The sequence below is a fragment of the Nycticebus coucang genome, chromosome 4, assembly GCF_027406575.1.
Source record: "Nycticebus coucang isolate mNycCou1 chromosome 4, mNycCou1.pri, whole genome shotgun sequence".
Classification (NCBI taxonomy): Eukaryota; Metazoa; Chordata; class Mammalia; order Primates; family Lorisidae; genus Nycticebus; species Nycticebus coucang.
The window spans coordinates 101,235,142-101,257,427 of record NC_069783.1 but is presented as its reverse complement, the minus strand read 5'-3'; the positions used below and the strand labels follow the sequence as shown (position 1 = coordinate 101,257,427).

Here is a 22,286-nt window from a genome sequence, read left to right as displayed (position 1 = left end):
CCAGAGTTTTGTCTTCCATGGGTTCTTGGTCTCTGTGATTCGAAGAATGAATACACGGACCACAGATCAGTGGTAAGACAGGATTTATTTACAGAAAAGAATACAAAACACCAAAGCTCCTGGCAGAAAGAACCCAGGTCAGAGAAAGAGCTCTCTGGCTCCCTCTCCCTCTCCCCCCAGGCTCTTTGTCCTGGGGTATATACATAGTCACATGGGGTCCTCTGTAGCTACCTTTAGCCTGCCTGGGTTCTCTTTAGTTACATTTAGCAGACTGGGTAGCAAATGAATGGCTACAATTCCTTTCATTCCCAGGCCTAGGAAACTTACATGAATTTGACCAGGCCTAGGAAATGGTGGTGGTGCCCGTGGAGGGGGCGGGTTCTGTTCAGCTGCAAGTGCAAGGGGAGAGAAATCTAAGGTGCTGGTGTGTCTCCAGCAGTTGTCTGACCCCTCCTGCTACTGGAGCCTCCTGTTGGGTCCCCCTGCCTACCCTCCAGGCCACTGGTTCTCTGCTCCCTGCCACTGCACCAACACTGCCTGGAGGCTGGAGGCAGCAGGTCTGCCCCTCAGCACCCATGAGCTGGATGGGATGCCACCTGTCCTGTATCAATACTACTCAAAGTGTGGGTCTGGACTGCATATCCATGAACTGTTCATTACCAAGTCCCAGGAAAGTATGTATAGAACTTGAGACCAAGAATTTAGAAACTTATCTAGCAGTTGGACAAGGCTAAGACACTCAAGCGTGGAAATACAAAGTATCAGACAGTGATAACTTGGAGAAAAGATGATCATTCACCCCACATAGTTTGAGGACCCTAATTTGGAAAATACAGCCTCAGTTGGTGTGATCAGATGGAATCGGAACCTGTGTTAGAAGTGTGAGTCCAAGAGTCACACAGATGGCTTTGTATGGAATATCTGCTGCTTGCTATCTGTGTGCTTTGGGGGAAGTTATTTAATCTCTCTGGGCCTCAGGTTTCCTCATCCAGAAAATGGATATAGCAGTATTTCCTATCTAATAAGATGCTGGGAAGACCATGTGAAATAATCCAGGACAAGCGCTAAATATAGTCTGGCATGCAGCAAGTTGACAGCTGATATTATTTCTTCTGTGCTCACTTCTTGGCATCAATGATTCCAGCTTGGTTAAAGTGCGTTCTGTATATGTATGTTTGATTTATGATTATGAAATCCATATCCTTGCCTTTTTGTGAATATAAAATAAAGCAAATGCTTTTTTTAAAAGCCCCAATTTATACTTGTAAGCGAGGGTTGCTTTTTGTAGAATCCTGCTGGGATGCTGCCATTGTTGAAGCATTTTTGGAACTTCTTATTTGGCTTTTCAGTTACAGCCAGTTCCAGTGATCTTCTGATGTAACAAATCACCTTAAAACCCAATGTTTAGAACAACAATGTATCATTATTGCTGGTGGTTCCATGAGTTGATGGGCTTGGCTGGCTGTCCTTTAGGGCTTCCTTGGGGTTCCAGTCCACTACTGGCTTGGGATGGGGTCCTCTGAAAGCTGAACAGGGCTGAGCACCTAGGAAGGCTTCTTTCTCCTCGCATTTGCTGCCTCTGCTGGAATAGCTTGGGGCTGCCTGGGCATCTTTCATTCTATGTGACCTTTCCACATGACTAGCTTGCTTTTCCCTGCATGGTAGGCTAAACTTAGGGAAGTGTCTTCCTTCCTAGCTTCCCCTGGAGTGAGTGTTCTAAGAGGCAAGAAGTGAAAGCTGCTAGATGTAGGCCCAGTAACTGGCATGGTATCACCACCACCACATCCTACTAGTCTAGGCAGCCACAGATAAGATCGTCTCTTTTTATTTAATGGGAGGAGACACAGACGCTACCTCACCCTGGGTGAAGGGTCAAAGAATCGGTGTCCACCTTTAATCTGCTATGGAGCCATAGAAGAAATGTGGTTTTCTTAACTTGGCACACGTTTTCCCATCGAAGACACTGTATGACTTCCCAAGTTGACCGATTCCCAAGTGGGACTGTAGGAACACTCATTTTTATTTAACACAGGTATTTGGGTTCCTATCTGTTTGAGTAAAAATACCAGCCATCACATTATAGCCATACCTTGCCTGCCTTTGTATTTTAGCAACAGTTGAGTAGCCTGCTATGGCTCAGGCTGGAGATGGAGAGTGGGGGTCATAGATTTCCCTTAGCAGCACCTCCTGTCAGAGTTTCTCTACTTTCTGGTGACTGATTTCTACTAATGACCTCATGCCCCATGCTGCCTCCCTGCAGGCCCTCCTGCCTTACCTGCCACAGAGTAATCTCCTGAAGGCCCACGGAACCACTGTGTCACTCTCTTGCTCAAAGAATGTCACTCACTCCCTATTTCTTACATAGCATGTGGCCCAGACCTTCCAGCAGGTACCTAAGGCCCTCACGGCTTTCCAGTTACTTCTTCCCCAAACGGTCCTTCCAACACTACCACCCCAAAACACATACTCATGCATATGCCTAGACACACAGCTCCCTCTCCAAAACACACACATGCATTCAACCAGTATTTACTGAATATCTGCCTGTGCTTGGCTTTGAGTTCAGCTTGAAGCCCTAGCAAGCTTAATTCTTATTCCACAAACATACCTTACCTTTTTCCCTTTCTGGGGTTTTGTCTTAGTTCCTGAAAATTAGGAGCATTGCTTCTTAATGTTTTGTTGTTTATATTAAGCACTGTGCTACCCACATTGCATAACATTGGTTCACTGTCTCTTTTGCTGTATCCACAAGCCCTCCCCTCACCTGCCCTGTGTACAGTTTGCCCATACTTCCTTCCCTCTTACCAGTGGCTCAGGGCAAGGGTGAAGGAGGAGGGCCTTCCTGGAGGCATTGTTGAAATCAACAGGCACCTGGCATTCACAGTCACCGAAGCATTGCTTCATTCAGTGCCATCAGAGGACTTCTGGCGTGTTGCAGGCAGCCTGCCATGCCAGGGAGACAATGAAGAATAAGATATGGGTGTAAGCTCTTAGAAACACACAGACAGTGTGGCTGTGAAATCTGTGAGCTCTGAGCCTTTGCTGACTGATAAGCAGATAAGAGAGAGCAAACTCTGGTTAACTTTCCCACTTTGCGTTACCAAGTTGGAATTCTGTAAAGTTGGATCCAGAGGGAGGGAGCTTCCTGGCAAGGGCCTTGCTAAGTGTCTTTTAAGGGGGGGAGGCAGATACATTCTGAGTCCCCCTGGAGAGGTTTTTACAAATATACGCTCACCCCATCTCCTCTCTCCTTAGACACTCAGCTGAGATGGTGAGACTCCTGTCTTGCAGAGGTGGGTGGAGGCGAGGGAGGGATAAATACAACACCTGGATTTAGTTTACGCTCAAGGATGATTATGGTTTCTGATGCTCCTTCTAATGCTGCCCCTGTCCCCTGGAAATGCTGTTGAAGATACAATGTTTCCAGCGGTGTCTGAGCAGATCTCCCACGGTGGCTAACTGTACCATCTGGCTGTTTTTCAGGTTCGTTCTGCCTCCCACCTGCTTTAGGTCACACAATACTGACTCCAGAGACTTGCCATGAAACCACACTTGAAGCAATGGAGACAACGAATGCTGTTTGGAATATTCGCTTGGGGGCTCCTCTTTTTGGTCATTTTCATCTACTTCACGGACAGCAACCCTGCTGAGCCTGTGCCCAGCTCCTTCTCCTTCCTGGAGACCAGGAGGCTCCTGCCGGTGCAGGGGAAGCAGCGAGCCATCATGGGCGCCCTGCACGAGCCCGCCTCGCCCGCGAGCATGGACACAGCCAAGACGCTGCCCGCTGCACCCAGAGACCCTCAGAAATGGGCCCTGGCGCAAGACGGCTTTGAAAATGAAGACTTTTTTTCCTCCCAGGTCGGGAGAAAATCTCAAAGTGCTTTCTACCCGCAGGACGACGAGTACTTTTTTGCTGCTGGTCAGCCAAGGTGGCACAGCCACACTCCGGGGACGCTGGGATTCCCTTCCCCGGGGGAGCCAGGCCAGAGGGAAGGGGCTCTGCCCGCCGGACAGGTCCAGAGAAGACGGGTGAAGAGGCGGCACTGGACACAGAGGAGGAGCCACGTGCTGGCGGAGGGCGACGACGACGGGGACAAGCTGTACTCCTCCATGTCCCGGGACTTTCTGTACCGCCTCTGGAAGGGAAACGTCTCCTCCAAGATGCTGAACCCACGCCTGCAGAAGGCCATGAGGGACTACCTGGCCGCTAACAAGCACGGGGTGCGCTTCCGCGGGAAGCGGGAGGCGGCGCGGAGCCGGGCGGAGCTGCTGTGCCGGCTGCGGAGCCGCGCGCACCCGCGCACCCTGGACGGCACCGAGCCGCCTTTCTCCGCGCTTGGCTGGCGGCGGCTAGTGCCCGCGGTGCCCCTGGGCCAGCTGCACCCCCATGGCCTGCGCAGCTGCGCCGTGGTCATGTCTGCGGGAGCAATCCTTAACTCCTCCTTGGGCGAGGAAATAGGTGGGTCTAATGGTGGGGACGCGGGTCACTGGGGGGCTGGCCTTTTCTGCGCGCGCCTCTGATGTCACTGGTCAGACAAACTCTGGTCCCCGCGGATGGTGATTTTTCCTTGCTGGGACAGACTGAGGCAGTCTGGGATCCCGGCAGAGATGTGCCTCGAATCTTCAAGTAAGGTCTTAGAGATTAGTGGAGAGCAGGAAGGGTGTCCTCCGCTTCGCAGGTGCCAGTGAGGAGGGAAAGGGGAGCATGCTCTTTGCCCCCACAGCCTCTCTCCCTACTCCTGACTAGGACTTCACCTCCCACAGAAACCGATAGACTCTCACAGCCTGCCCCGGAGAGCCTGAAGAATCCACCATGTCGTGGGAAGATTATTGGGGTTTCTTCAGGGCCTAAAAGGCTCTGAGTAGGGACCACCTGCTGCGGAGAACTCCCTTCTCATTGGAGAATGAGATCTGGTCTCTCCAAGGCCAGTGCCCCGCAGGGACCTTCTCCAAGACGGTAAATAACATACATAACCTGGGCTTCTATCTTGCCTGCCAGATACTGTCTTCATATCTCCGTGAAGAGCCCTGGAGCACATTTATTTCACAGCTCCTGTATCAGCCAGTGTTCTCCAGAGAATGGGACCGGTAGGGATACAGAGACAGAAAGAAAGATTTATTTTAAGGACTTGGCTCCTGTGTTTGTGGGGGCTGTGAAGGCTGAAATCCTAGCCCAGGCCAACATGTGGGAAGTACAGGCCAGGGTTTCTGGATTGCAGTCTTAAGACAAAATTCTTTCTTCCTTAGAAAACTTAAGTCTTTGTTCTTAAGGCTTTTGACCCCTTGGATGAGGCCTATCTGCACTGTGGAGGGTCATTTGCTGTACTCAAAACTCTGGTGACTTAATGTTAATCTCATCTAACATCTTCACAGCAGCACCTAGATTGGTGTTCCACCAAATAACTGGGTACCACATAGCCTAGTTAATTTGGAACATAACAGTAATCAAGGCAATTTCTTCTCAGTTTTTAAGTAAAACATCAGTTCTAATATCTTTTCATTGGAAGGGGCAGGGTATATTCAGGTACGTTCCCCTCCCCCAGAGCATAGGCTATGCCCTGGAGCAGCCAGCTTTAACTGTCCACACATGCTCTGCTGGATGACATTCATGTCTTCACCGTCCCAGCTTTCCTGCCCCCATTGCCAGAGACACCAGGTTTCCTTGTTCCTGTTTTCTCCTGCAGGAATTGTGGATCCCATTGCTCCTGGGACCTCCTGCCCAGGCTAATTCCACTGCTGTACCAGTGGGCTAGCACCTTGTTCCTTTAGGTTCATTCTTCCTATGACAGACATGTGTTTAGTCCCTACTGTGTGCCTCCTTAATGCAAATGTGAATCAGATATGGCCTCACCCTCAAGTCCAAATGTAAAACAACCCTGGCTAATTCTTAGAGTAAATGGTATTAGCCATGAGCAGTAGGTGAGTGACCCTCCAGGGGCATTGCTCCTTTACAAAGGAATAATCCTTGCTCCTTGCTTTGGTTTTGAGCAGAGGCATAATTGTTCTATGCCCTTGAAGAGCAGCTGATGTCTCAAAGCTGTTTTGGAAGAGGGTGGAGCCACGGTAGGGAGTCTCAGAAAGCCAGACCTCAGCTCAGATGTCGTTAGGAGTGAAGCCAAGTAGGACATATTTTTAAAATTAAAAGTAAGTCTGGACTTGAGGTCTGGAGTCCCTGTGTCCCTGTGCTGACATTATAACAGGCTCATGATAACGCAGTCCATGTGTCACAGAAGCTTGTAGCCAAAGCCAGAGCAGAGCAGCCTGCAATTTATTAAAGAAAGAGCAGTGGTTTAGAGGTCCCTGTGGTGAAATAACACCACAGTTCCCTCTCACTTTTAAGGACTAATATTAATAATGTAGAGGAGGAATTTAAGTATTTCGCGTGAAGTAGGCAGTAACTTGTTTCTGATTTTGTTTTGTTTTAAATACCTCTGCCTCAGAGATGTGTGTTTGGATTGCTCTTGCATGTTGGGGAGAATTTCCTCGCTCTCTAGTCTACATAATCATCCCCGACCAGAGTTTTATAAGTTCTGTTCAGAATTTGGAAAAGAATGTGAAAATCACTGGGAAGTCCAGGTTTCTGGGCAACATGAAATGCCAGTTATATATTTGGTAGTTTCTAGTGTCCAAGTTTAATTTTTATTGTTGCCCTTTTATGAGGCTGCACGATTAGACATGGAATCACAATGGAAGAACATGTCTGGAAAACTTTTTTAAAAACTCTTTTTTGTTTTGTCTCGGATCCCTTGAATCAGATTTTGTACCTAAGGTTTTAAGAACACAAAATCAGAGCATAACTCAATTTGTAAAAGGGAAAAATCTTTGGTGTTTATTAGCTGGCCTCTCACAATGTTGGCACTCCACATGCCAGCTGCTGCTCTCTGTCTTTCCTACACACTTGAACATACCCATGCAAATCTACATGTTTATTAACAGCTCTCAGAATAAAAACAAATTAGTGTACCAGATTCCTTCAGGCAACTTTGAATATTGGGGCGTGCTGCAGCTAAATTCATGTTGGCCTTGAAATACCTATTTGCGAGTTGACTACATGAAGATCAAAGACTTCCCAAGGTCAGGCTCTTATGACAAATTGAGGACAGAAATAGGAATTACCTGCAATCCTCAGTGCTTATCAGCCACACCTCAAGCTGTGCATAGACCCCCACCAGGCTGGTGTCCCTCAATACTCAGCAACTGGCCCTTCTAAGGGAGACGCAGCCAGCCTCAATTTGCTTACTGACTGCCCTTTAGCGCCCCCTGGTGTTTCTCCCTCTGGCAGTGCAGTCCTGTTTGCGCAGCCTTCTGTTAGACTGAGTCATACAGCATAATTGTTTTGAGTTAGAAAAGGATAGCAGTTGTAAACACCTGCACTTTAAATACGCTATTGAAACAGCAGACTGAACTGTTTTGAAAACATGGATCCTAGAGCCATGAGATGATCTGTTTCCGCCCATCCATATAAGCAATAATAATTTGCCGGCGAGATCACTACTAGCACTTCATGGAAACGCAGAGGAGAAAGGTCTACTCTGAGCTACCAGTAACAACTGTGATGTGGGAAATCAAGATCTGTGTGCTTGAAACTCAAATCCTGGCAAATGGGTGGAAAATGGAAGGGAAGAGAATGGGGTGAATGGGGGAGTGGGACACATAGTGCTTATTGGAGAGAGCTTATGGTTTGTCATGGCCTGTCACCTTTCCTTAAAAAAGCAAGAAAGCAGTTTATAGAGTCGTTCAACAAGCATCAATTATTTATTGAGCCCTGTGCCCATGATGATCAGATTCTGTTAGACATAAAGATGAATAAGGCACAGACCCACCCCCACCCCCTGCCCCGCCCCAGTACCAGCACAGTGCAGTGGGGAAAATGGACCATGAACAAACAGCTCCAGTGTCGTGTGGGTAGAGAAAGATAGAGAGATTTGCAGGTGGACAGGGCAGAAATGACTGCGGAATCCTAACGCCCTGAGGCTGGTGGCTGAGCAGAGAGAGGAGGTTAGAAAACATGGCTGTGGAAGGGTGAGTCCAGGCTGAAGGCAGTGCATCTCTAGGAGGTAAGAGACAGCACTGTTGCAGGTGGTGAGAGCCAGAGGGAGGCAGGGGCTGGTGGGAAGAGGAGACAGAGACCTAGCTGGGATACCAGATCAACTCACAGTTACAACAGTTAGCTCGTGAAAAGCATTTTGAACAGGACACTGTAATAATGGGTATTGCTTACATGGTGTTTACTGCCAACAATGTCCTGTTCAAAATGCTTTTCACGAGCTAACTGTTGTAAGACTTACAACTGTAAGTGCTAGACATGTTTATTACCATTTTACATGAAGCCTGGATTCAAACCTCAGTCTGGATTTCTGACCCCTGTGCCCATGATGCAAAAGTGTTATAGATTTTCACTTTAGAGAGGTTGCTTCAGAGCTGGAGTTTGAGGACAAGAGAGTTCAGTCAAGAGGTGAGGGCTTCAGGCCATATAGGGCCCCAGGGTGGTAGGGGTTGGGAGAGACAGAGTATTGTTTTGTCCTGGTCCCTGGAAGGCCATTCCCCTGGTGACTAGAGCAGCTCCTTGACATGTTTTAATTTTCTTTCAGTTAGACCTGTTTGCCTGGCTGTCTTTTCAAGGTCAACACAGCATGGTCTGGCCTGGAAATGCCTTCTCCAGAAATGAAGCTTGACTTTATTCCCCTTGTGCTTGCTGTCTGATCTGTTCTTCTATTCTTAAAGCTCATTATCAAGGAGATGCATGGCCAGGCAGACGTTACAAAACATGCCTGTGTAATACATAGTCTCACCGTCTTCTGGCCTCCCATCCAGACCTGATGACTCACTGAGGGCTGTCCCTAGGCTTAGGACTCCTGGCTCCCTCTACAAAGGTGTCCTTTTAATTCTCCAGAGTAATAACACTTCCAAAACAGTTAGGCTACATTGCATTTCTGCCCTCATGAAGCCCTTGGAAGACTTAGAACACAGCTCCATCTAGGATAATGGGCATTTAAATGCTGGGACAATTTCAAAGATACAATGTGATTAATTTGGAATTACTACTCAATGAATAGAAATTTATCTACCTTTTTGGGGTTTTTGCTTGCTCACCTATCTTTCTCTGTGGCTATGTCTGAGGGCAACAGTATGGTTCCATGGGAAGGGACTCTGATTGAGGAGTTCTGCCATCTCGCTTCCTCCCCAGCCTTGAGACTGACCACCTGCTGCCACATCACTGTCTGCCCTCTTCTCTTACTTTCTGGCTTGTCAGAGGGTTTCCCTGAGTGAGTGAAAGTGCAGTCCACCTACCCATAGGGTTGCCAAGACCCTTTTGGGCATTCCCAAGCTATAAACTATTTTTTAAATACCCAGAGGTCTTTTCCTTTTTAATTGGTGCCATTTGCACTGACAATGCAAAAACAATAATGTATAAAACTGCTTGCTTCGTAACACAAATCAAAGAATCAGCACCCAAATTTTCAACCCCTGAGTGTTTTTTTCAGATTTGGTATGACAGAAACAGGAGAAAGGCACTTCCACAAAATGAGTGCACGATGGAAAATCATTTGTGCGATTATGTTGTGAGCTGAACTAGCCACTTTCGACATGAAATGCAACTTTTACTTGAAATAAAAAAGTGACATACTTTAATTATTCAGCGTTGGATATTTGACAGATACTTTCTCAAAAAGGAATGAAGTGAACCTGTCACTTTTAGGAAAATAATGACAGTATTTGTTGCCAGTGATAAAATTTGAACATTCCAACCACATTCTGGGACGTTTACAGGTTTAAAAACTGATGAGATCCATGTTGATAATAACCAATGTGGTGTTTTGATCATTTATAATGAAATAGGTCTGTATTTGAAAGAATTCCCTAACTTAATGACCTGATAATTTCCCAGTGATCCTTGTATGATATCACAAAATTATGATTGGGTGAAAAATGCATTTTAAGAGCAAAATGCACCAATGGATTTTAATGTATAGAGCACAAAATGTTCATCGAGATGTTTCAGATTCCACATTGAAATCAATCTTTAAGAAACTAGTACTTATCCACTTGTGATGAAGTACCAAAGAAGAATATTCACAGTTCTCTGAAAAGGCTCTTAAAATAGCCCTCTTTCAACAAATGTGTCCAAGTCTTCACATACTTTAGTTGAAACAACATTTTGCAACAGATTGAATGCAGAAGCAGATAGGAGAAACTACCTGTCTTCTAAAAAGCCAGCCTAAAAGAGATTTGCGCTCAGTCGGTGGGGCGCCGGCCCCATATGCCGAGGGTGGCAGGTTCAAACCCGGCCCCGGCCAAAACTGCAACCAAAAAATAGCTGGGCGTTGTGGCGGGCACCTGTAGTCCCAGCTACTCAGGAGGCTGAGGCAAGAGAATCGCTTGGGCCCAGGAGTTGGAGGTTGCTGTGAGCTGGGTGAGGCCACGGCACTCTACCAAGGGCTATAAAGTGAGACTCTGTCTCTACAAAAAAAAAAAAAAAAAAAAAGAGATTTGCAAACATTTAAAACAGTGCCAGGCTTCTCACTGTGACTTTGAAAATACAGGTTTTATTTCATTTAGAAATGTTATTTTAAAATAAATTAATAAATAAGCATTTTTTTTTCCTATTTTACTTTCTGTTATGGTGAGTATCAATAGATAAAATCCATATACACAGGAGGTCTTTAGGTTATCAATAGTTTACAAGAGTATAGAGAGGTGGTAAGAATATGAGGTCTACTGCTTTGGGTAATCTAATTCTTACAAAAAAAAAAACACTGTCAATGGAAAGAAATAATAAAGGAATTCATTACCAGAGAAAAGCATGAACAAAGGCTTAAATTGTGAAATAAAGCACTGGCTTCTAATTGGAAACATGCAGGTATTTTGGCATCATTTATAGAAAGCATAGATTCCCTTGAATCTAGAGCTTGGCAAACTTATTTTTAAGAGCCAGGTGGTAAAAATTTTAGCCTTTGTGGGCCAGGCGATCTCTGTCTCAACAACTCAGCTCTGCCATTATAGATGGTTGCACAGAAAGTTGTGTGTCTGCTGCAGGTAAACTTTATTTCATAAAATAAGTATCAGGCCACATTTGGCCTATAGGTCACAGCTTGTCAACTCCTGCAAAATTTTCCCTAAAAGAACATTATAGGATTTTTGATGACATAGCGAGGTGCCCATTTGCATTCATTGTGTTCCAAAAGTGTGTTACTTTTGGTGCTCAAAACAGCAATCAGAATTCTTTTGAGTTCAAAGCTTGTTACCCAGAAAGATACCTCTTGTAACATTGTTCTAAGGGTGGTCTCTTGGCAAATTCCTGCTGGTTGAGTAGTAGGAAGACAGCTCCCAAGGAGGGATAGCATGGCCCATGGTGAGCTGCTTCAGGACTGTGTGGATGTGGTTACTATCCATGTAGCACGCTTGTGTCCTCATGGCTCTTGGGCATGTGAGAAGTGTACCACCTGTCCTCTCCCTCTCTCACCACAGGCGCTGTCATTTGTTCCAAGTTTGACTTGGAGTTTGCCTGGGGTGTCTGAAGCTGAAGATGGCCCATAGAAATTCCTTTAGTGTTCATTGGCTCTGGTTTCTGGGAATTTCAAGACACACGTTTATAGACTGCCTTATGCAAAGGGACCGTGTCCCTCTTTCACACTCCTCCCCTCTCCTCTGCCTCCCACTCCTCCCTTCCTTCCCAGCCTCTGTGATGTGACAGCCTGTTTTTGCTGGGACCTCTCAGGGCAGCATTCGGAGAACTTGGGCAAGCCTGGCTGTCAAGTTGAGTGAAGTGAGATGCGGATTTATGTTGTAGTTCCAAGCTCCGTGGACCACCGTGCGCTGTCAGAGCATGAGAGCCCTGGCGGCTGACGATGGTGGTGGCCTCTCTCACTCTCCTGAGTGCTGCCATCAGACCGTCACTGCAGACGCAGACGCCCCAACGGTGTTCTCACTCGGGTCCTGGCACTGGCCGCGTGTATAAGGCTGCAGGAAGTCAGTGCTGGCTTGCTTTTTAAGTGTAGTCCAGCACCAGAAAGTGGTGTGGCAGAACTGGGAGCTGTGGCTCTGCTGGGTGAGAGTGCACGTTGGTCCCAATGAAGGTGGCAGCATCAGATACAGATCTTACTCTGGCCAGCCTCGGGCTCTCCAAGCCTTAAGAAGCCACAGAGGACAAGCCCCTTTCTGCTAGTGTCTTCACCTGCTCCAAGGGAGTCACCTTCAAAATATTTTGGAACCTTTGAGAGAATGGCTGCACACACCTTGTCACTTGCAAAGACTGTGAAAAGATAGAAAATGTCTAACTATAACTTACATGATTTGGCATCCCCTGTGATTGAATGGAGATTTTCCTGGCCAAAACTTCACTCTAAATCAATAGTAAATTACTTGAAAAACACGTGTATAGCTATCTTAACTTTATTGGTGGTGTCTAATTAGCTTCAGGTATTGAAAGATTTGCTTTAATATTTTTTCCTAGATTATGTGATTCTACAGAGAAAAAAAGTAAGCTTGTCACTTATGTGCCCTTAGATTCTCATGATGCAGTTTTGAGATTTAACTCTGCTCCTACGCGTGGTTATGAGAAAGATGTTGGAAATAAAACCACTGTGCGCATCATTAATTCCCAGGTAAGGTGGATGGAGTATTTTCACAAATGTACACTTCTTAGGTTTAGTGGAATAAGTGAAGAGAAATGACCTGGTGACCCATGGCCACCGTCCTTGCTTATTCCTCTGGGTCTTGTAATTATCCATTCTAATAAGGAAAAGTGCAGAGGAATGGGAGTTTAGATGCGATATGCATAGGAAGAAATGAATATGTTTAAGAGGAAAAAACAGAGTAGAAATGAAAGTATACATATGTATTTATAACTCTGGGTTTGGCACTTTGCCTTTTGTGAAATGAGAAAAGTTAAACATAGCAAAATCATGGCAATAAGGAAGGCAGGGAATAGTGGAGAGAAAAGTGAAAGGGTAAAATCTGAGGGGCAATAGGACATCTTTGAAACTTCAGTTGGTTGTTTGGAAATTTTATTTTATTTTAATTCACTTCGTTTCATTTCAGTGTCACAAAGAGAAATTTTACTTAGGAAAAACAAACAGACAGTTTAGAGCACTTCCAAAGAGAGTTGGAAGTGGGTCCCTCTCATGAAGGAGTAGAAGTGAGAGAGATCAGTTGTTTAGAAAATTTAAAAATGGAAAGAAATTATTGAATTAGCAATGAAAATACCTCTTCTCTTCATGTTCTTAAGATGAATGGCTTCCAGATTTATAGGAGAATTATTCTCAGAACAAATCTCAACAATCTCTAGAGTTTCGAAAATATGAAGGAAAAAAAGTGAGGCTCTGAGTGATTTCTGATGAGTTGCTCGCAGCCCAGCATAGAGATTAGCCTGTGCATGGTTCAGTGGGCCAGGCACCTCTGCGGGGTAAGGAACCATCACTGTATTTCCTTAATTCATAGATGCTGTCCACTCTGAGACCCACCATTCACTTAATAACAGCCTCTCAGGTGGAAATAAATTCCACCGAATTAAAACACGTACCACCCTAAAATGTCTAAAGGAACAAAGTAAGTCATGAGAAAGGATAAAAACCATGTCTTAAAACTGAGGAAAACAATATGTTGTTTTTTTCCCTGAAATTACAATTAAGAAGATGATTGGCAGGTGAAATTGAAGGATTCCTCTAGAACCAGTAGGGTTGCAGAGGGAGGACTGCAGCCAAATGAGTTATTAGGACTGGAGGCGCCTAATAACTCATTTCACCCACACCCCAGCTCTCTCCAAGTCCCACGGGGGGACCTGGGCCTGAACCAGCTCGGGAGTTACACCCCCCAGGGGCTGTCCCTGCGCATGCTGTGTGCAAGCACAGTGCTGGCTAGAACAGAGGAACTTGTACCTCCTGTCCCCAGACACTCTTGAGGTGCTTCAGCCTACAGAGCCAGCCTTTCTCCTTTCCCTAGACGAAAATACAAAATCTGAGCCATTTCTCTCTTGCTCTCATTCTTCTTTTTAATTTTCACTTTTTTTTATAAATATAATTTTGAAGAACCAGATACTGGTTTCAAGATGGTTTCTCTGTGTGATTGCAGATTCTGACCAACCCCAACCACCACTTCATTGACAGTCCATTGTATAAAGATGTCATTTTGGTGGCCTGGGACCCTGCTCCTTACTCCTCAAATCTTAACCTGGTAAGTATTTTCTTGGGTGTCCATCCCAGTTGCCAGTTGTTTAATTATGGGAGCAAGTCAGGAATTAAGCTAGGTGACAGAATGAACCTGTCCATGGGCACAAAGTAAATATAACATTCGTAACGTGTGTGTGCACCATTTTGATACCCAGTTGTGGTAGCACCTTTGGTGAGCATCAGCTATCTAATGCCAGAGTGCTTTTGTTCTGGTGGATTAGGAGAAAAAAATGTAGACCATCTAAATGTGTGGACTGATTAAACTCAGAACTGTTCCATTGTGATAGGGTTACATCACTTTCCCAGTAGTTGCAAGTCTTATTGAAATAAGTTGGAAGTGGTTAGAAGAGAATCTAAACATTGGGAATCTACCCTCATTGGTTATTTAAATGGGCCTTTTATTGAGTCTGTTTTTCATTGGCTTTCTGCTTCCAAATTTTTTTAATTTTATGCCCTAGAACTGAAACAAGTTTACTATTAGCTATCAAAATAAAAACAGGTTATATTTGGGACATTCTGGTAAATCATTGCCGGCCTAAACAAACATCTGGCTACTTTTGATTAATCCTTATGTAGAATGCCAGTGTACTTTGTTCTTTTAATGAGGAGTGGGAAGGATGGGTTTTATTGAGCCTAGTAAGAGATGCTGTCAGTTAAGCAGATGAGCATCTTTGACTTGTTTTGTCACGACCAGACAGGAGGCAGCCTTTTTAAAGTGAATGTGGAATGATGAAAACTCTTTAAGATAAATGTGGGGGGCATGTCCTTGTTCCTTTGCTCCTCCAAATTTCCACGAGATAGCTATCTAAGATAGAATGGGGTTGGCCGGGCATGGTGGCTCATGCCTGTAATCCCAGCACTCTCCGAGGCCAACGTGGGCTGATCGCTGGAGCTCATGAGTTTGAGACCAGTTCTGAGCCAGAGCAAGACCCCGTCTCTAAAAGTAGCTGGGCATTGTGGCAGGTGCCTGTAGTCCCAGCTACTCGAGAGGCTGAGGAAGAGAATTGCTCGAGCCTAAGAATTTGAGGTTGCTGTGAGCTATGATAGCACAGCACTCTACCAGGGGCAACAAATTGAGACTCTGTCTCAAAAAAGAAAAAAAAAAAAAAGATAGAATGGGGTCTTCCAGAAGGAGGGTCTGGCCACTGTTCATCTTGAGACTGAGGCTGGAGGTTTACCTAACATAATTCCTGACTGGTTCATAACCAGGGATGCAAATCAAAATCTGCTGGAGAATATTTTTCAAAATCTGCCTGTTAAAGCCCCATTTCCAGAAATGTAGGCAAAATATAGCTTCAGTGTATATTTTGAGAAAGCTCTCCAGTTGATTTTCACATGTACCCTCCACTGAGAATCACACGTCAGATGGCTGTTTGACCTTTTCAACTTCCTTCCTGCCCAAGCTTCCCTGGTTTTAAGCTCTGGCAGCTTTCTTGTTCTTTATGAACAGACTCAGAAGCTTCTAGCTATGGGGTTTTGCTCCTTCTTCTCTTGGAAGCCTCCAGTCCCAGGGCATAGAATTGGCCCACTGAACAGTCCTGAAATCCAAGCACAAAGGCCCCATTCTATGGGGCCTGTGCTGCCCTGGGAGGACCTGGAAGGTCAGAGGGCAAAGGAACAATTTATGCTCTGGTCCCACATTTCATTCCTCTTGCTTCCTTGCCAATGCCACCTGGCTTGGGGACTTAGTTTATTAAAGATGATCTAGTATAGTCATTCTCACAGTTTTTAAATCCACAGAACCTTTTTCATCAGAGGAAAATGACTTGGAATCTTAATGTACACCCACTGTAGACCAATGGCATCTGTTTGAAGGGATCACTGTGAGCTAAGCCTCTTCTCTTCCACCCCTTCAAGTCCCATGTCGTGGCAGCACCAGAGACATTCCTGAAGACTTTTTTAAAAATCAAACTTACTGATTTTTTCCTATGATGATTTACATAAAATAAATCAAAGTGCACATTTTGATGCCTTATTTAAAAATATATATGCTCATGCATCTACCATTGCAGTAAAAAGGGTGACCATTTTCGTCACCCTATAGAGTTCCTTTGTCAATCCATCCTTCTAAATCTTCCTGGCCCCAAGCCAGGTGGCACTTTCCCAGACCCCAGCAGCAATGACATACTTTTTGTTACTCTAGATGGAAACTTGGAGAACTCAGTTTGAAATATGCTAATCCGGCCCAGGAGTCAGCATACAATAGCCAGTGGCCAAATCTGGCACACCTGGTCAGTATGTGTTGTCTATGGCTGCTTTTGTGCTCCTGTGGTGCAGCTGAGAAAGGCCACAGAGGCTCTGTGACCCTTTGCAGAAGAAGTCTGCAGACCCCTGATCTAGTCTATTTCCCTGATTTTACTAAAGCAGAAAGCATTATCCCTGCTGGGGTGGGCCCCCTGCTCCGTCTGTGGTCACCCCACATCCCAGTGAGGAGGTAACAAGTCATGAGCTCCCCTCCCTACAGCCCCAGCCTGCCTGGGTACTGCCCTGTCTCCTTTTATCTACTTGATTGTTTTGATTTTTTGTTTTCTTAGTGGTACAAGAAGCCAGATTACAACCTGTTCACGCCATATATCCAGCATCGTCAGAGAAACCCAGACCAGCCATTTTACATTCTTCATCCCAAATTTATATGGCAGCTTTGGGACATTATTCAGGAAAACACTAAGGAGAAGATTCAGCCCAATCCACCATCTTCTGGTTTCATTGGTAGGTGTATGTTAAAAATTGTAATGACTGGGCGGGCGGGCAGAGTGAAGCCTAATATTTAATAAATAAATATGTGGTCATCTTGTGCGGGCTGAGTATCCCTTATCTGGGGCCAGAAATGGTTTGAATTTCAGATTCTTTTGGATTTAGAAAGAATCCAAAAGAAATAAGAATTTCTTTAGAAAGAAATATCTGTAGACAAATTGGCTGAGTAACCCAAAAATCAGAAATGCTTCGGTGAGTGTTTCCTTTAAATCTCATGTGGATGCTTAAAAAAACTTGGAGCATTTCAGATTTTGAATGTTCAGATTAGGGATGCTCAACCTGTATAGTAAACACAATTACCAGGTGGTTTTGGAAGGAAAGTAGATGAATTAAGGAAAAAAGAAAAACTCACATAACAAATTACTCCAAAATTTTAAGGTATTGGAACAAGCATTATTTTATTTTTCCCATGATTTTGTGCGGCAGGGCAGGCCTGGCTGGGTGATTTTTCTTTCTGTTGCACATGGCACTGTGGGGGTCATTTAGTGATTTTCAGCTATGTCATGGGATGGCTTAACTTGCACATGCAGCCCCTTGGCAGGGATAACAGAGGCCTGGCTCCATGGGGACTGTTGACCGTGTGCCTGTCCATGGTCTCTCTTGCACAGTGGTTTTAAGATAATTGGACTTCTTAAATTGCAGCTTAGGCATGGTAGGGGTTGTGCTCCAAAAGATGGGAAATAGAAGCTGCCAGTTGTTTAAGCCAGATCCCTGGAGACCTGCACAGCCTCACACATGCTCTTCTGTTGGTCTGAGTTATCACAGAGCTGGCCAGGGAGAGACATGGACCCCACCTCTTAAGGGGAAGTGAGGGGGACGTGGTAGTGTTCAAGCCACCAGCCGCTCCTGCTCATATTGCTTATGTGGGGCCAGGTCCAGGAGCTGAATTTGTGACCCTGGAGTAGTGCATTGTGTTGCAAGATTATTGGTAGGCCAGGCTTTGATGAGACGTGTTCAGCTCTTTAAACCAGAGAGTCCACTAGCTCTCACCCAAAGATAGATTTTACGTAACAAGATAATCACATCTGGCTTACTTTTTTTTTCCAGGCAGGATTTGATCCTCAGAGTTTTGTGGGTTTATCCCATTTCTTCAACTATGTTTCAGCTTATCATCTCATTATTTCTTTGCTTTCACCTGAGTAGGGTAGTATTAAAGAAAATCCTAGATCCCCTTGGTAATATGAGAGGCCACAGCAGAACCAGGGATATTGGTTTTATCGGTAAAAATGATAATGTTCTCTGCCCCAATTTCAATGAATTTGCAACCCTGTACCTTCCTTGGGCTGCACAGTGAGTCCCAGTGCATAAAGGATGGATTTGGAGAGATAACACTGGTTTGATTATGGATATAGCACACAGTAAATATCCTGAATTAAGGCTTGCAGATTTTAAAGTGGGCTTATGATATTGTAACAATGTGAAATATTTCACATAGAACTCATGAAAAATTCATATTAGGACTGTGTATTGTTTTCCTTAACCATAAGTTTTTTCCTCCCTTTTAATGTCATGCTTTTAAGACTCTTTCTTTCCAAATGACTCTTTTGAAATCCTAAGTTCTTTATCTTTTGTATTGTTTCATAGGTTCCTGTTGATTTAGGAAAGAAAGTATAATCTACTTTGTCAGCAAAGAGTAAACAAGATAGAGTAATGCCCAGAGAACACAATAGGATGTGGCAGGAGTTTAATAAAATCTTTTTCATATTGTCACCTTCTCATGAATTCATGTGGCTAATATTTGATTTCAGCGAAAGTTTTAAAGCACAATGAGGGGCCCTGTCAGATAGACTTAATATTGACATGTGGTTTAAAAATTCAAGTTAGAGAGTCATAGCTGAAAAAAAGTATGTTCCCATGTGTTTTTGTTGGAAAAAAAAAAAATTATGCCACATGTGTACGGCTTTCTTTTGAAGCAATTTACTGAGAATCTGAAGATTTCAGAGGCCGATGATTGTGTTTAAAGATTCTTTGACAGGAGGCAAGGAGATGTGGTTTGATGCCATTGCTGGAGTATGGGCTGAGGTTACACAGGTTTGCGTTTGAATTTTCCTCTGCCCCTTCCCAGCTTTCTGACCTTGGGCAAGTTACTTAATCTTCTGACCCTCAATAGCCTCAGATGAGAAATGGAAATAATAATAAAACCTTTCCAAGAATGAGGTAGCCAGCCAATTTGCAATCGTTATTATTATTTCCTAGTGCTGTCCTGGCCAATATGGTGGCTATTAGCCACATGTGACTACTTAAGTTTCAATTAATTAGAATTGAAGAAGAAGAAAACTTCCATCTTTCAGTCCACCAGCCCCATGTAAAGCTCTGAGTAGTGACAGCTACCATATTGGACAGTGCAGATAGAGAGGTTTCCTGGTCCCAGGATGCTGTGTAGGACAGCACTGTTCAGTTTTGCTAATCAAAAAAGAATGAAGAACAGCAAGTGGATGGGAATCCCTGAGTTCCCATTGAGCAAGCTGTGGGTGGGGACAGAAGATGCAACACAGCCATGGTCTGACATCTTCAAATTCATTGGTGGCTCTGGTGTCTCGCTATCGTCAAGTGTGTGAGACCCCTCACCAAGGATGGGCAGCAAGTACATCCTGGCTGAGCTCTGCTCAGCAGAACACCAGGGCCTTTGACTATCCCCAAAGCTACTACAATAGGTACTACTACAGGCTTTACACCTTCTCTTTTATCATGATCAGAAATCAGATGAGAGCCAGTGTCTGTTTTATAATTTATCTGATATCCTTAAATAGCAGTAAAATTATGTCACCCACATCTCAATCTTTCTGCTGTAAGAATTAAAAAAAAAAAATCAATGAATGTATTTCTTTCTGTTATCAAAAAGGTTTTCCAAATGCACCTTCATGTTCCAAGGTCATGCTGAAAGGTATTGACTTGTTGTCTTAGTACCTCATCGTTTCCAAACACTCTAACCTCTAAGGTCAGCTCCGGCATGGAAGAGCCCATTGATGAGCCGAGCCGTTACCGGGGATTAGAGCATTTTAGTTTGCACCTTCTGTCCTGTGCCTCAGGTCATGGGTCAGTGAGGTGGTCATCATTAGAAAAGAGCTCCCTGGCAGCATCCCAGCCCCCTGTTGTTCTGATCCGCACAGGGCTACACCAGAGGTGGGGCAGCCCGGAATCATTTCTTTTACTGATGTGCTCAGTGGATAGGTGCACATAACTACACACATGGCTGGTTTTATATTGCCTTTCTTCCGCAATCTTTTTGGCTGAAACCTTTACTGATGTGTTCATTCATATGTGAAAAATAGCCTCCCATGCAATTACTTATATTTCTAAACCCACTGCATAAATTTTCCTTACACGTGTTTAGGAATCTGCACATGTGAAATAGACAGACTCTAGGGGTTTACTATTTTAAGCACAAAAGACATTTCTTTGTTTGGAAATGGATCCTGTGGCAGTTAGAATCTCAGACAAATGTTCCTGATTTCCTTAAATGTGGTGCCATGGGTTCTATTCCGAGGCCATGTTATTAGGGCCTGAATTCATCACATAGGATAAAGTCGGTGAATGAGGAAGGGAAGGCTTATCCATTGAATGATAAACTTCTATGTGCAAGGCACAGGGCTGGTCCCAGGACATGGTTGTGAGGAAACCAGGCAAGGATCACACCTCAAATGCTGGTGGCAGGGATCCAGACATAGATAAAATATAAAGTGTAGTAAATACAATGAAGGAAAAGATCAGGCCACATCAAAAGGTGGGCTGTGTCTGGCCCATCATTGTATTCCTCCTCTTATCCTAACACATAGTACATACAAACAAACAAAAAAAATTATTCAATTATTATTGAATGAATGTTCTAGCTTAGTGGTTCTCAAAGTTTAGCATGCCTAAGAGTCACCCAAAAGATTTCTATATTAATAATCCTTTGCTGAAAAGCAAAACTTAGATACTAAAAAGAACAGTGAACTTTAATTATTTCACTCAATTTCTGTGGGTCAGCAATCTGGGAGCAGATTGGCCTGATGATTCTGGCTAATGGTTTCTCGTGAAGTTACAGTTGAGCCGTCTAGATCAGGCCAGATGATCTATTTCTGCAAGGGCTCCCTCGAATGGCTGTGGGCAGGAAGCCTCAGTCCCTCACCATATGAGCCTCACCACAGAGCTGCTTGGGCACCCTCACAACGTGGAAGCTGGCTTCCTGAGAACAAAGAATCTGAGAGAGTACAAGGAGGAAGCCCCATGTTTCTATGGTGTCATGAACTATCACATTTTCTACATTTTATTTGGTACACAAGTCAGCACCGTTGTTACGGGAGGGAATTGCACAAAGGCAAGAGTAACAGGTGGGAATCACTGAGACCCAAATTGGAGGGCGGCTGCCCACCCCCAAGTTCCTTAATAGGTGGAGGTGATCGGAGTTTGTTTTGCATTTCTAACAAATTTTCAAGTGATGTGGATAGTGCTGGTCCTGGGAACTAAACTTTGAGACCCGTCTTTTAGCCTTTTAGAATCTTAAAAGTTAGAATTTTTGAAATCTAGTACAGATCAGTAGAATCAGTACAGATTCTGTACTGATAGAGATTGTATTGATACTGACACAGGGATATGCATTTGGCTCAGTGGAAGTCCACAAGATTCTTTAATAACTACTTATCACTTTCTGCATTTTGCCATGTATAATGCACACTTTTTGCCCATGTGTTTGAGGGGAAAATAAGCATGTGCATTGTACATGGGTAGTACAGCCCGAGAGTGGGGGAGCCAAGTGGGCCTCCTGAGGCCACTGCACCCTCCCTATTACCTGGATTCACCAGGCATACGGGATTCTAGTCTAGGAGGACCTGGACTGTGGTGGGAGCAGGCCAGAGTGGACTCCACTGAACACTGCAACCAGGGGAGAGTGGAGTGGTGGCAGGGCTGCTGAGGTGGGCTGCTGTCACCTGGGGCAAGAACCAAGGCTCGAGGCCCAGTCATGCACAGGGGACTGGGGGCCTTGTGCAGCCCCCGGGACCCACCTGGCTGCCTGCTGGCTGAACGGCCTCAGAAGCTCCTCCCTTGTCAGCCACACATGTGACCATTTCAGCTGGGCCCCTCATGTGGCAGGAAGAGAAGGGCTCCTGGGAGAGAGGGAAAGGGCAGCCTTCACAGAGCGGGCAGCCACAGGAGGGTGGAGTGATGACAGGAATGTTTGCCAGGGGAGCATCAGCCCTTCACAGACATGTCTCTCCTGGCAGAGAGCCAGCTACATTCTTAAGGGTGTTCCCTGAAATTTTTGGCCAGAAATGTGGCTGCACATTATACATGGGAGAACATTACACAGGGCAAAATATGGTACTTGTTGCGAGGTTGAAGCACAGTGAAATAACTGTTTTATTTGTGTTTAGTTAAAGCAAT

The 22,286-nt window shown here is 44.9% G+C and overlaps 1 protein-coding gene across 2 annotated transcripts in view; it reads left to right on the top strand.

The window, feature by feature from the left end:
* ST6GAL2 (ST6 beta-galactoside alpha-2,6-sialyltransferase 2) overlaps positions 1–22,286 on the top strand; it is a 56,627-nt gene that overhangs the window by 17,792 nt on the left and 16,549 nt on the right. For both annotated transcript variants that reach the window (XM_053589891.1, XM_053589890.1), the window contains exons 2-5: positions 3,484–4,459; positions 12,508–12,605; positions 14,071–14,172; positions 16,703–16,877. In XM_053589891.1, the coding sequence (XP_053445866.1) occupies positions 3,541–4,459; positions 12,508–12,605; positions 14,071–14,172; positions 16,703–16,877 (1,294 nt within the window). In that variant the 5' untranslated portion in view covers positions 3,484–3,540. The remainder of the gene's footprint in view (positions 1–3,483; positions 4,460–12,507; positions 12,606–14,070; positions 14,173–16,702; positions 16,878–22,286) is intronic.